The sequence below is a fragment of the Ursus americanus genome, chromosome 2, assembly GCF_024610735.1.
Source record: "Ursus americanus isolate L20-20 chromosome 2, mUrsAme1.1.p, whole genome shotgun sequence".
NCBI lineage: Eukaryota > Metazoa > Chordata > Mammalia > Carnivora > Ursidae > Ursus > Ursus americanus.
Genome location: NC_142128.1, coordinates 68,850,493 through 68,862,895, shown reverse-complemented (window position 1 = coordinate 68,862,895; position 12,403 = coordinate 68,850,493). Strand labels below are relative to the sequence as shown.

The window sequence follows — 12,403 nt, the reverse complement described above, 5'->3', positions numbered from 1 at the left end:
AAGAGAACTGGGACCTCCAAGACTTGAGACGAGAGAAGTCCTGAAGGGGTCCTGCACTGGCTGGTACTGCCGGGTCCACTGGAAGTGACCAGGCCCCAGGACAAAAGGGCATGAGGCTGAGCTTTCAAAGGACTGGTGGCGCTGTAGATCACCAATGGAGTAATCCTCCGTCCTTGTCCCCACGGCCAGGATTCTGCAGGCCGGTTTTAATGTGACTGCACTCCTAGACCCCCATGCAGACCTCAGGTGCAGTGGGCACCTGGGTTACAGGGAGCAGGGGTGGGGTTAGGCCTGGACCAGAGGACAGGTAGGAAGCATGAGAGGGCAAGGTGGAGCCAGAGCCGTGAAGGCCTTGAGTGCTGCGCAGAGTCCGCACTGGCCTCTATGCCCCCAGGTGTCAGACTTAGAGAGCCCTGTCCTGCACCTGTAGCTGGACATGCGGGGCTTTGGGCTTGGGTCCTGTTTCCTTGTATGATAAAAGGTGACTTGCCTTTCTGGCATCTACGCTCTGCCCTGCCCATTTCACCAGATGGTAGGCTCATCCCTGCTCCATCTCTGTCCTGTGGGCCTAGAAGCTCAGGGGAGCTACATCCAGGCTGCTGTGAGTGCCGAGGAATGTGGGTTGTCGTTTAGAATTTCTCAGCATTTCTACCCTCCTAGAAGCGCTCCCTGAGACAGTTAGGCCAGAGGGTAGACGAAGGCCTATGATCCCTGGCTTCACTCCCAGCCTTTGGTTTGCTGAGCCTGATTTTCTCCCAACAGGCAGGCAAATGGCAAGTCTCTTCTGAGCCTTCACTGCTGACCTTGTGGCCCAGAAGAAAAATTCCCAGCCCCTGGACTTGGGGGCCTTCTGGGACCAGAGAGGCTGAGCCAGGGCCTTGCAGAATCCATATTTCTACCAATGCCTTGGCGAAGCAAAATAGTGACTGGGCTGGGAGAAAACACGTGGGTCAATCTGGGAAGACTTCCTGAATGAGGCCCTTGGAGGTGTGAGGAAGCTGGAGCACCCATATTGGACCACGGTGTCCATTGGCCCCTTTTCTTCTGTGGATGGCAGTGAAGGGTGGGGCTCAAGTTCCAGTTGAGACTGTCACATATCCCAGGGAACCTGGGCTCTGAGGATGCCTTGCCCACTCTTGCCTCTGTCTCCCAGAGGTGTGGCAAAACTCTCCCACACCTCCGAGTGGAGCAGAGATAGGGATGTCAGGGGGAGAGGGTCTCAGTTATGATATGTCCCCAGGTCATTCCCCCGAAAAACTGGAGCTTCCCTTGAAGGGGCAAAGAGAGGGTCTGCTGGCCTCCTTGTGGCCCAGGGCTGCAGAGAAGGAAGCAGAGATGTTGCTGGGACATCATCCCAGAGCCTGGTTCCCATTCCAGCACACCAGCTGCAGTGTCTCTCGCCACGGGGTATTGAGAGGTCACTGCTGTTTACAGTCCCCCACACATCTGTTCTGAGTCACGCATTCATTCATTTACTTGGTCGTCATTCACCAAATATTTCTGAGAGCCCACTGTGTGCAAAGAGCCATGATGGGTTTTGAGAAAAAATTCATAATCAGTAGACCAACCAAAGATGGATCCTTGGGAAACACAAATGGGTGAATGAAAAATGTTGGCTCTGAATGTTCAGAGATTATTGAAGTGGCTACAGTGAACCGTGTGAGGAGAGTCAGGGAGGGTGTCCTAGGGGAGGGCCATTTGGCCTTAGGAAGGGTCAAGGAGAGCAGAAGACTCCAGTCCTTTCTCTAAAACCAGCTCCTCCTCGGGTCTTCACTATCTTGATTGATGGCAAGTCCAGTCTTAGAGTTTTCCAGGCCCAAATCCTTGGGATAATGCTCAATTTCTCTCAAGCCCACATACCCACACCTGGTCTATCAGCAAATTCTAATGGCTTCAAAATATAGCTAGAGTCTGACCACTTTGCACCACTACCAAAGTCACTACCCACTTCCAAGCCACCATCCTCTCTCACCTTGGTTGTTGTGAGTCTTCTGCCCATGAGCCTAGCATGGCCACCAAAGTGACCCTTTCAAGGGAAAAGCTGGGTCCTGTCACTCGTCTGCTCCGAACCTGCCAGTGACTCCCACCCTACTCAGAGTAAAAGGCCAGGTCCTTGTCATGACCTAGAAGGCCTTCAACATCCTGGCCTCCAGTTATACCTTGGATCTCATTGCCTGCCACTATCCCCTCCTTCCTCTCCAGCCAGGCTGATCTCCATGGAGTTCTGCTGATGGGCCGGGTGCACTCTCCCACAGGGCCTTTGCTTGGACTATTCCTTCTGCCTAGAAATCTTCCCCCAGATACCCATATAAATTGCTTCCTCTCTTTCTTCAGGGTTTTTTTTGTTTGTTTGTTTTTTTAGGTTTTATTTATTTATTTGAGAAAGAGAGCATGAGCAAGAGAGCACAAGCAGGGGGAGCAGCAGAGGGAGAGGGAGAAGCAGACTCCCCAGTGAGCAGGGAGCCTGACGTGGGGCTTGATCCCAGGACTCTGGGACCATGACCTGAGCCAAAGGCAGCTGCTTAACCCAGGCACCCCGTCCTTCAGGTTTTTACTCAAATGTCACCTTCTTACGAAAGCCTTCCTTGGCCACCATATTGAAAATTCAACCCCTGTCCCTGGATATTTCATATACCCCTTCCTGCTTTGTTTTACTCCTAAGAACTTTGTAGTAGCTAACATTTCTTTCTCATTTATTGTCTGTGTCTCCCATTAGACTGGGAGTTCCATGGGGGCAGGAATTTGTGTCTGTCCTCCAGTGCTCCTCGTAGCTGGCACCTAGCGGGCATGGAACAGGAGATGAGCAATGGGGAGCTGGTCCTCTGGATGCAGTCGACACTGTGCTGAGCACCGGCCATTTCAGCAGGCTCCAGCCTGGCCTTGTGCACATTTTGGGAGCTCAAGAAGTCCCTGCTAATGGGTGGAATGATGTAGGGGAATGACAGGGCAGGCAAAAGCGCAGAAGGAGGTGGGGAGCGATGCTGGAGGGCTTTCCACAAAGGCGTAGGTATTGGAATCTGCTAGGGAGGTGATGAAAGAACTTCATCATAGGGATGTGGGGAGCACAGACGTAAAGAGGGTGCCTGTCACTCAGCTGGCCTGGTCCTGGGTGGGTGGGCTAGCCTTGCAGAGCCATGGGACTACGTGCCTAGCCCTTGCTCTCCAGATCATGACCGTGAGCTCAGGTATCAAGAAAACTCTTCCCTCTTCCCTCCTCTGACTTGGCCCTTGAAGGAGCCAAGTGTGGACTCACCTGTCCACTCCCCCCTTCCTCAGATCCCCTCTTCTCCCAAGGTCACCTTTCAAGGTCAACAGGGTGGAGGCAGCCCACCTCTCCTTTCTGCCCTTTTCCTGTCCTCCTCTCTCCCCAGTCCAATGGGGGGAGCCCGCAGACCCCCCACAGACAACCTGGGTTGCATCTGTTTCCCAGCACATGGTGTGAGAATGTAAAATCACACAGCCTGCCTTTCCTTGGCTGTACGCCTATGTCTTCATTCCTCAGATTGCTTTAAGTTCTTGGTCAACACAGGTGGTCAAATCACTCATCCCACCCGATCACAGAAAGTGCCACTGCCTTTGAAGATAGAGGAGTGGGATGATGAGTGGGTCTGGGGAGCTGGGAACTGGGGACTCCCATGATTCCAAGCCAGCCCCCTTCCCTGCCTCCTCTTTAGAGACTGGGCGGGATCCATTTGCCCTCTACAGGGCACTGACATCACCAGGACCCACTCCCTGCCCAGCCAGGCCTCTCCCTCATCACATAGGATCTCTCTCATCGCACCATCCCCAGCCTATCTGGTCTGTGGCTTGGGGAAAGAGGAAATGGCACAGTGGGAGGGGCTAGAGCGGGTTTGGGGATGGTGTGACAGGGCAGGTCCCTCTCTTTTTAGGAATCACTCGAGGAAATATTCTGCACATATTGGCTTTATCGACTGATGCTGGAATGGCTGTTGCCACGGCAGCCGAGGCTCCCACTGCAGTAGAGGATGGTGGGAAACTCAAGGGATGTGAAAGGAATCAAAAAAGAACCAGATACAAGGAGAGGTCGCATTAGGGAGCGTCTGAAAGTTCCAGGCTGCCAAGATGACTATTTAAAGAGGCCAACACATGGCCATGGCACAGCCCTTTAGAGAGTGGCAGCGGGAAGATGAGCAGTACCGGGTGGACGTGGACGGAGAAAGGACTAGCACTCAAGGGGATTAGCACTGAATTAACTCATGAGATGAGCATGGAAGGTGTTCTCCATCTCATAAACTGACAGGTGGCCTCTCATGCAGGAGGGAGTCGGGGAGGGGGGTTGGGGGGGATGGAGGGGGGCTAGTGCCTCTCTTCTGGACAATCCTCTCTCCTCGAAGGAGGCAGAATTTCCGGAGCTGTTTATTGAAGGAAAGGACTTGGATTTGGGGCATGGGCTGTCCCTGGAGAGGAGGCATGGAGGAACAAAAAGGAATAAAGAAGTGGAAGAGACTGGGCTGGAGCGCAGGGACCAATGAGGGCTGGAAGAAAGGAGGGTCAGGTTCTGGGGGCAGGGGGCATACAGGGACAAGGAAGTACAGGTGGACAGGGCAGCAAGTACAATAGTGCCTCATAGCAATTCTGAAGATTAAGTTGACAGGAGCAAACCTACACACCTACCGGAGACGAGAGGCCAAAGAAACCTAGGGCAGACAGCGTCAGGTTTGCCTACAGCAGCACGCACTGGGCGGGATGGACCACAGTAGAAATGATGGCAACCAGTTAATTTCTCCTTGTCTGCTAAAGAGGAGATGGTTTTACGTACAGGGAAAGAACATAGAGACAATAAGAGCTACTGTAACCTGGTAAATCAGAGAACAAGGATCCCCAGCTTCACTATTTTTAGGAAAGGTGAGGTTCCCGCATGATTGAATTAGGTATGTCTGGTGCAAATTAGAGAATGACCTCTGAGTAAGGATGAGGGCTTGAGAAGTGATTGTTTGCAGTGTCATGAACGGTGGCCTGTGGGATGGGGGAGGAAGGGCGTGGTTACCTGGAGACTTGGCACGAGTGATGGGGCTTAGTCCCTTAAGCTGGGCTCCTGTGGTTGGGCATAAGCATGAGGACCTCATGCATGCCCAGAGAGAAAATCCCAGGACTGGCCTTACCCTCTGGGCGCTGTCTGTGCCCAGGGCAAGTTCTGGCACGATACCACCTTAGTCCCTTTCACCAGCTCTCTATTGCTTGTCATTCCCTATTTGAGATCACAAGGCTTGGTTCCATCCCCGAGTTTCCTAAATGCTAGACACTGACTCTGAGGCCAATCTGCATGTGCCCTCTGGACCTTCTGGTAAACTTTTGCACCCAACCCCTTTCCTCTGCTCCTTGGAGGCAGCAGGGCGGGAGCCTGGGCAACCTCTCACTTCCTGCCTTCCTGGTCTGAACCCTTCCCTATGTACACTGCTCAGTATTCCAGGAAGCCTCCAAGACCTCCCGCACCTGTTCTGCCTGCCAACACGGTCTCCTACTCCCACGCTCACAGGTATCCAGCACCTTCCAAGGAAGTGCTGGACTCTGGGGTGAGGGCAGTGAATGAGATGGCCAGGGTCCCTGCTCTTCAGGGCTCGGTGTCCCTCGGGTCATTCCTAAAATTAGTATCCACATACCTGTGTCTGTCTTTCTATGATGAGTGTGTTGGTATATGTGACATTGCTTTTTCACAGCGTCATGATGATTACTTTCCCAGATCTGTGTTGTCTGTTTTGTACTGCCTGTCAGACACTGAGTTCCTTGAGGGCAGAATCTCTATCTTTCTCTGTATCAGTCGAAGCCCAGCCAAGGTTGTCCATGCTTCTTACCAGACACCCCTGTGCCTGAGAACTGTGTGCTCTTGGTACTGTGGTAAGCACATCCTCTCGGTGATGACCCCTGTCCTTGCAGATTTTGTGGTATCTCAGTCCAGCCCTGGGATTATGGAAGGCAGAGGCCTGGGGACACTACCAGGACCCAAGAGTTATAGAGGGTACAGACACAGTGTACAGCGCTCAGGGTTCCACTAACACAGTTGCAGCGTCTGCTCCCTGCAAGGTGCTGAGAGACATAGTTCTGTATCCAGAAAGCTCCAGTGCTGGTGGAGGAGACAGACATGTACACAAATACCTCTCACACCAGGCGGGCTGTGACGATTAGCACGAAGAAAGTGGGTGAACCCTGAGACCCAGGCACAGGGTTCTTCAGATTCTAAGGGGACAGGCAGGAAGCTAGAGAAGGGAGGTTGGGGATGGGGTGGGCAGATAATCTGATGGTTAGCACATTATGGCAAAGAGTTCTTGGGGTGCCGGGTGGGCTCAGTTGGAAGAGCATGCAAATCTTGATCTCGGGGTCATCAGTTCGAGCCCTATGTTGGGTGTAGAGATTAATAAAAAAATAGATAAACTTAAAAGAAAAAAAAAAAAGAGTCCTTAGGGCTTTACAATCCCCCGTGTGTGGCTCCATCTGGGGCCCGCCTCTCCTGGAGCAAGCTTTGCTTCCAGGGATGTCCCCTCTGCTTTCTCCTGTCCCTCATTTTCTTGCCTGAGAACCATTTGCTCAGGTAACTTGGCACTGACCTGGGAGGCCATGGGAGAATGGGCAGTGTCGCCCTCTACTGAAGGACAGCCCTAGGCTGACTGCTGCTTGCTCCATCCCTCTTGGCCTCTACCCCTTCCACCCCATCTTTCTTCCCTGAGTCCAAGTGGGAGGAGGGAGAAAGGCTAGGAAAACGTTGTCTTTTTAAATTGCTCTGCAGTCCCACTTTAAATCAGCCTTCAGGGGACCCGTGCTAAGCCTCCAACTGATTTCCTAGGTTTGACAAAGCGCTTTACAATGCCAAAGCCCTTTTACCCGTTAAGCTGGTATTATAACCACTTTAAGAGAAGAGAGCCAGCCAAAGGGGTGCAATGACTTTGACAAGGTCATGCAGTCCATTAGGATGGGAACCCAATCTCCTGATCCCAAGAGTTGGTCCTTTCTTCCAAGCCCTGAGCCCCCTCCCCAGTCAGCCCTGGGCCTGTCTCTCAGAACCACCCCTGTCCCATCCCCTTTGCCTGACCCCAGGGAGTATCCCCTACCTCTGGAGGGCAGCCGAGAGCCTCCGAGGCGGAAGTAAGATGGTACTGGGAGTTAACTGGAGGGAAACCGCAACGGTTTGGAGTGGGGGTGGGGGAACCGGCAACCTGGATTGTACGGCTTTCCCAACCCTTCTCCTAGCATCTCTCCTGGTCCCACGAGTCCACCTTCCCTCCCGCATCATGAGCTGTCCTGTCTCAGTCCCTTTTACCTGCGCCCCACATCTCCTCGACAGATCCTTTTCACCGCACCCCATACTCTGGGCGCGGCAGAGGACCACCGTGTCCTCCGAGAACGGGTCCCGCCTTCTCGTGGAAAGCGAGGAGGAAAACTGGTGGGATCCTTTATCTACCCTCCCCGACCCCCTACTCATCCGCCCCTGGATCTCTGCCGCAAATACCACCCCCTCCCGAGCCAGAAATAGACACACACTCGCTCTCCCCCACCTCCCTCCCTCGCACACACTCCTCCCCTCCTCCTGTTTGCTCCTCCGCCTTCCCCTCCCCTCCTTCCTGCGCTTGGAGCTGCAGCCCGCAGCCTCTACTCAAGCTGGCGGGCGGAGTGCCGCGAGGGAGCTGCCGGGCAGTGCTCGGCCCGCGGGACTGACAAGCGGGCAGGCGGAGGGTCGGGACCGGGCATGGAAGCACCTCTGCGCGCCCGCCGAGCCGCCGGGCTTCCATTCTTCCTTTGACTGATTTGTAAATTTTAATTTGTATTTTCCCCGCCCCGCCCCTTTTCCTCCGACCCCGCCCCATCGCCCCACGGTTTCCTCGCTCTTTCCTTTTCCCCTCTTCCTTCCTTGCGTTTCTTTTCCCTGCGCCCTCGCTCGCCTGGCTCCCTCCTCCCTCGCTCCCTCCTCTTTCCTCTCCCCATCTTCTTCGGTTTCTTCCGTCCTTTCTCTCCCCCTCCCCTCCCCCGCCTCCTCTTCCCTGCGCTCCCGCCCCCCCCCCCGCCCCCGCCCCCGCCCCCGCCGTGCCTGCAGACGCGCGGATCGTCCATGCGCTCCTCGCGGGCAGAATGCTGGGCAGCAGCGTCAAGAGCGTGCAGCCCGAGGTGGAGCTGAGCGGCGGCGGCGGGGACGAGGGCGCGGACGAGCCTCGGGGCGCCGGTAGGAAGGCGGCAGCGGCGGACGGCAGAGGCATGCTGCCCAAGCGCGCCAAGGCGCCCGGCGGCGGCGGCAGCATGGCCAAGGCCAGCGCGGCCGAGCTGAAGGTCTTCAAGTCTGGCAGCGTGGACGGCCGAGTTCCCGGCGGGCCTCCCGCCTCCAACCTGCGCAAACAGAAGTCGCTCACCAACCTCTCGTTCCTCACCGACTCGGAGAAAAAGCTGCAGCTCTATGAGCCCGAGTGGAGCGACGATATGGCCAAGGCGCCCAAGGGCTTGGGCAAGGCGGGGTCCAAAGGCCGCGAGGCTCCGCTTATGTCCAAGACGCTGTCCAAGTCGGAGCACTCGCTCTTCCAGGCAAAGGGCAGCCCGGCGAGCGGCGTCAAGACCCCCCTGGCTCCCCTCGCGCCCAGCCTGGGAAAGCCGAGCCGGATCCCGCGCGGCCCCTACGCCGAGGTCAAGCCGCTCAGCAAGGCTCCTGAGGCAGCCGTGAGCGACGATGGCAAGTCGGACGACGAGCTGCTCTCTAGCAAGGCCAAGGCGCAAAAGGGCTCCGGGCCCGTGCCCTCCGCCAAGGGCCAGGAGGAGCGCGCCTTCCTCAAGGTGGACCCCGAGCTCGTGGTGACCGTGCTGGGAGACCTGGAGCAGCTGCTCTTCAGCCAGATGCTGGGTAAGTCCTGCCTCCCCGCCCCACCCCTGGCTTTCTCCTAGCCAGCTGCAAGGGAAGGTGTGGGGAGAGCGCAGCCCCCCCTCTTTTCTCCTCTTCCGGTAGGGCTCTCCAGATTTCGGTCAGGTTGTGAGGGGGCATTGGGCCCAGATGTGCAGGGCTGGCCTACCTCGGGATGGGCATGGCTGAAGTGCGTCTTCTTAAAGATGTCACCAGGCAAGAGCCCAGGCTCTGCTCTGGCCTGCTGAGGTGAGCCTGGACAATGGTGTGGGGGTCACAGATTCTCAGAAATAGAGCCCCATGAGCTTCCTCGAATTTTAAAGCCCAGAATCCTAATATGGCAAAATCTGGGGCTGATGGAAACCTCAGTTGTGTTGTGCTCTATGCTTGGCAAGAGAGCATCCAGCATTGCCAGGGGAGAGCCCAGTGAGAGCCCGGATCTAGAGGACAGATGTGGGGAAAGCAGATGTGAGGGCTGTTTGGCCCCAGAGCAGAGCCGAGGCTCCACTTCCTCTGTGGATCTCCGGTGGGAGCGCGAGTCGGATTTCCCGGGTGTGGGGGTTCTGGCAAGGAGACGCGTGTGGGGCCAGGGGGCGGGCGGGCAGCCAGCTGTGCGCATCTGGATGTTCGTCCTGTACCTCGGCCCAGGCTCTGGCCCAAACCCCTACCCCCCAGGTTTTTTACAGAGTGTGGACAGGTCTGGGCTCTCACGCGGAGACTCCTGGTTGACTGGGAAGCTTTTGCCCTTTGGCTAATGGAAGCCGAGCGGGCGGGAAGGGAGGAACAAAGCTTGCTCGGGCGGAGGAAGCGCAGAGAGCTGCTCCATTGTTCTCCAAGCCTGAAGAGTCTATGCAAAAAACCCGGAGCGGGCCCCGGAACTGCGCTCGCGTTCCTCGGAGAGCCCTCGCCCGGAGAGGGATAGATCCGGGATGTGCAGGACGCAGGGCTGCCGCGCCTCCGGAGCCGGCCCGGGTCGTGCCGGGGCCACGGGAGGTCGGCGGCAAGGCCTGGAGCCCGAGCGGGCCTCCTAGGCTCCGCCGACTTGTTGCGGTGGCTGGGATGTGGGTCCTCCGGCGCCGAGGGACCCGAGCTTCCCGGGTACCAGGCAGGCTGCCCGCCCCGCTGGGGGCTGGGAAGGGGCGGGTCCGTGCGCGTGTGAAGGGGCGGGGCCGACGCGGGCTGCGGTCCAAGGACCGGCTGGAGGAGATGGGGCGGGTGGGGTGGATGGAGGATGGGGGTGTTGGTCTGGCAGCCGTGGAGAACGCAGAGCTGGAGAAGACTGGTTGGACCTGCTGCTGTCATCCCCTGACCCCCAGACCCCGGTGGGGCCAGCACGAGGAACCGCTGACCAGGGGCAACAGTCCCTTGGAGCTTTGGATTGGGAGCCTCCCTAGCAGGCTGCATTTGGGCTTTGCAGAGGCAGTCAGGAAACTGGACAAGGGCAAAGAGGGGAAGAGCAGCCTTTTTCCTAGGAAAGCCCCTCCTGAAGGCCCTGGCCTCACACGGATAAGTCGGGGTTGGGGGTTCGGGTGTGCAGAAGCTGACAGGGCAGCCTCATGCTGCAAAGGGAGTGTGCCACCCCTGTGCCGTGTGTGGCCCTCAAGGAGCTTACAGTCTAATGGGATGAGACAGACAATGAAGAAATAAAATAATTCCAGACATCAGGAGGGCTATCGAGAAAATGGAAGGGGACCCCGTGATAGGGGAGGACTGGAAAGGAGAGGTCCTTAAGCTTAAGGAGGTGATAATTGAATTGTGTCTGAGGCATCGCAGGCCGGCTGAGGGAGACACATTCCCCAGGCACTAAGAAGCGGATGTGGATGGGGTGTGGATGGTGCTAGAGGAGAGGACTTGAGTGTCTGTGTTCTGGGGAAGTGAAGGGAGTGTCAAGGACTCAGAAAAGTAGAGGGCACAGTTCCCTTTTCAAGGTCAGGGCTTCCGTTGTTTGGGATGTCTTAGCTGATCTGGGCTGTCCCCAGACAGGCAAGACCCAGCACAGCCCCAGGACCTGGCTGCCTCCTTAGTTGTTCTTCAAGAGACAGTAACCTCAGAAACCCTGACAGATAGTCTTAGAGCTGGCTGGGGTGGGAGTGGAGGGCAGGAGAGTGGGGGAAGCTGAGCTGGGGTCCCTTACTCCTGTTCAGTGGTTGTCATTCCCAAAGCACACTGGTGCTGCTGCCTCTCAGGAACCTTGGAGATAGGGAGAAACTCCCCCCCCCCCCCCCGCCAACTTCCCAGTTGAGGAAAAGCATCGAGGGCTTTATGAGAGCCATCTCTGAGTTAGTGATGGAAGGGGGGTCTGCTCGTGTTCCTAAGTCACTGGCTCCATCTGGGAGGCCCCCCTGAGAAAGGGGAGTCAGCAGGTCAAGAGGGGTCTGACCAAGGCAAATGTCTCTGGACATGGGCCACCAGCCTGCCCTGCTGACCCTGCAGAGGGGCTTAGGGGCTAAGATCTCTGCTGGGGGGAGAGGGTGGATAGTCTGGCAAACATGTTGGACTGTTTGGGGCTGTGAGGACCAAAGTGGAGGTGGGGCGTGTGGGTAGGTTCTGGGGGACAGTGCTTGGCATCTCAGGGTGGTGGGGGGCATGTGGGTAGGTTCTGGGGGACAGTGCTTGGCATTACAGGGTGGTGGTGGGGGGTGGGAGCTAGTGCCTTCAGGCAAAATCTCTCTTTTGCGTGAAGGTGAGAGTTGGGGTAGAGGGTAGACTGATCTGTTTGGGCACCAGGGGACAACAGAGCTGGCTCAGTCTCTCCAAGCTCATGAAGGTGTTCCAGGTTGTCAGGACTGGCCTTCACTGGAGAGCAGGGTGGCCTCTGAGAAGAAGAATGACTGCCTCGATGCCTCAGGATGGTGGCTAAAAACAGAGTATTTGTTCCCTATTTTGGGGGCTGAGGGTCAAAGGTTACATACTCCTTGGTACCATCCCAGACCCAAGAAGCTGCCAAGACCCAGTTCTGTGGGGAGAGGGGGTGAGGCAGCTCCAAATAAGAGCCTTTCTGGAATAAAAGAGAAGAGCTGAAATTCGATCACTCCCTTCCCAGAAATCAGCTGGGACCCAGATGGTCTAGGCAGGCTCCGTGCCCCTTTGCTTCCTTTGGAAAAGCTGCCAAATAACTAGGGTCCCACCGGGGAACCCTGGAAACCTAGAAGGCTGAGGGGTGAGTGCCGGGGGGAAAATGGGGCAATCCCAAGAATCAGATCTTTGGACCCTGGCAGTTTGGCTCAGAGGGGAAATGTCACCCCACCTGGGCCTGGGGCAGGGTAGGAGGCTGCAGTCCTGAGTTCCCTGTGTGGAAGTTCTAAGCTCTGTGACCTCCTCTGGAACCCAGTTTCCCCATTTGTGAATGGAAGAGACCCTCTCACGGCTTTTCCCTACATATAGTGATGGGGAGGGGGCTGCAGATGAAGGTGGTCAGATCTTGAAAATGTCCCAGGCTATTTTAATACATAATACCCTCCCAAACCACATTCTTCCTGCCTCATCACCCCTGGGCCTAAGGATCTCAAAGGAAAATCAGTCTGTTGACTCCCCACGCGTTCAGTTTTGCTTTCTTCAACCTCTAGGCAA

The 12,403-nt window shown here is 56.4% G+C and overlaps 1 protein-coding gene across 5 annotated transcripts in view; it reads left to right on the top strand.

Moving 5' to 3' along the window:
- Window positions 1-12,403, top strand: part of NAV1 (neuron navigator 1) — a 242,771-nt gene that overhangs the window by 83,976 nt on the left and 146,392 nt on the right. For 4 of the 5 annotated variants that reach the window (XM_045787682.2, XM_087857252.1, XM_045787676.2 and 1 more), the window contains exon 4: window positions 8,045-8,836. The exons of the other annotated variant lie outside the window; for it this stretch is intronic. In XM_045787682.2, the coding sequence (XP_045643638.2) occupies window positions 8,045-8,836 (792 nt within the window). The remainder of the gene's footprint in view (window positions 1-8,044; window positions 8,837-12,403) is intronic. 5 annotated transcript variants of the gene reach the window in all.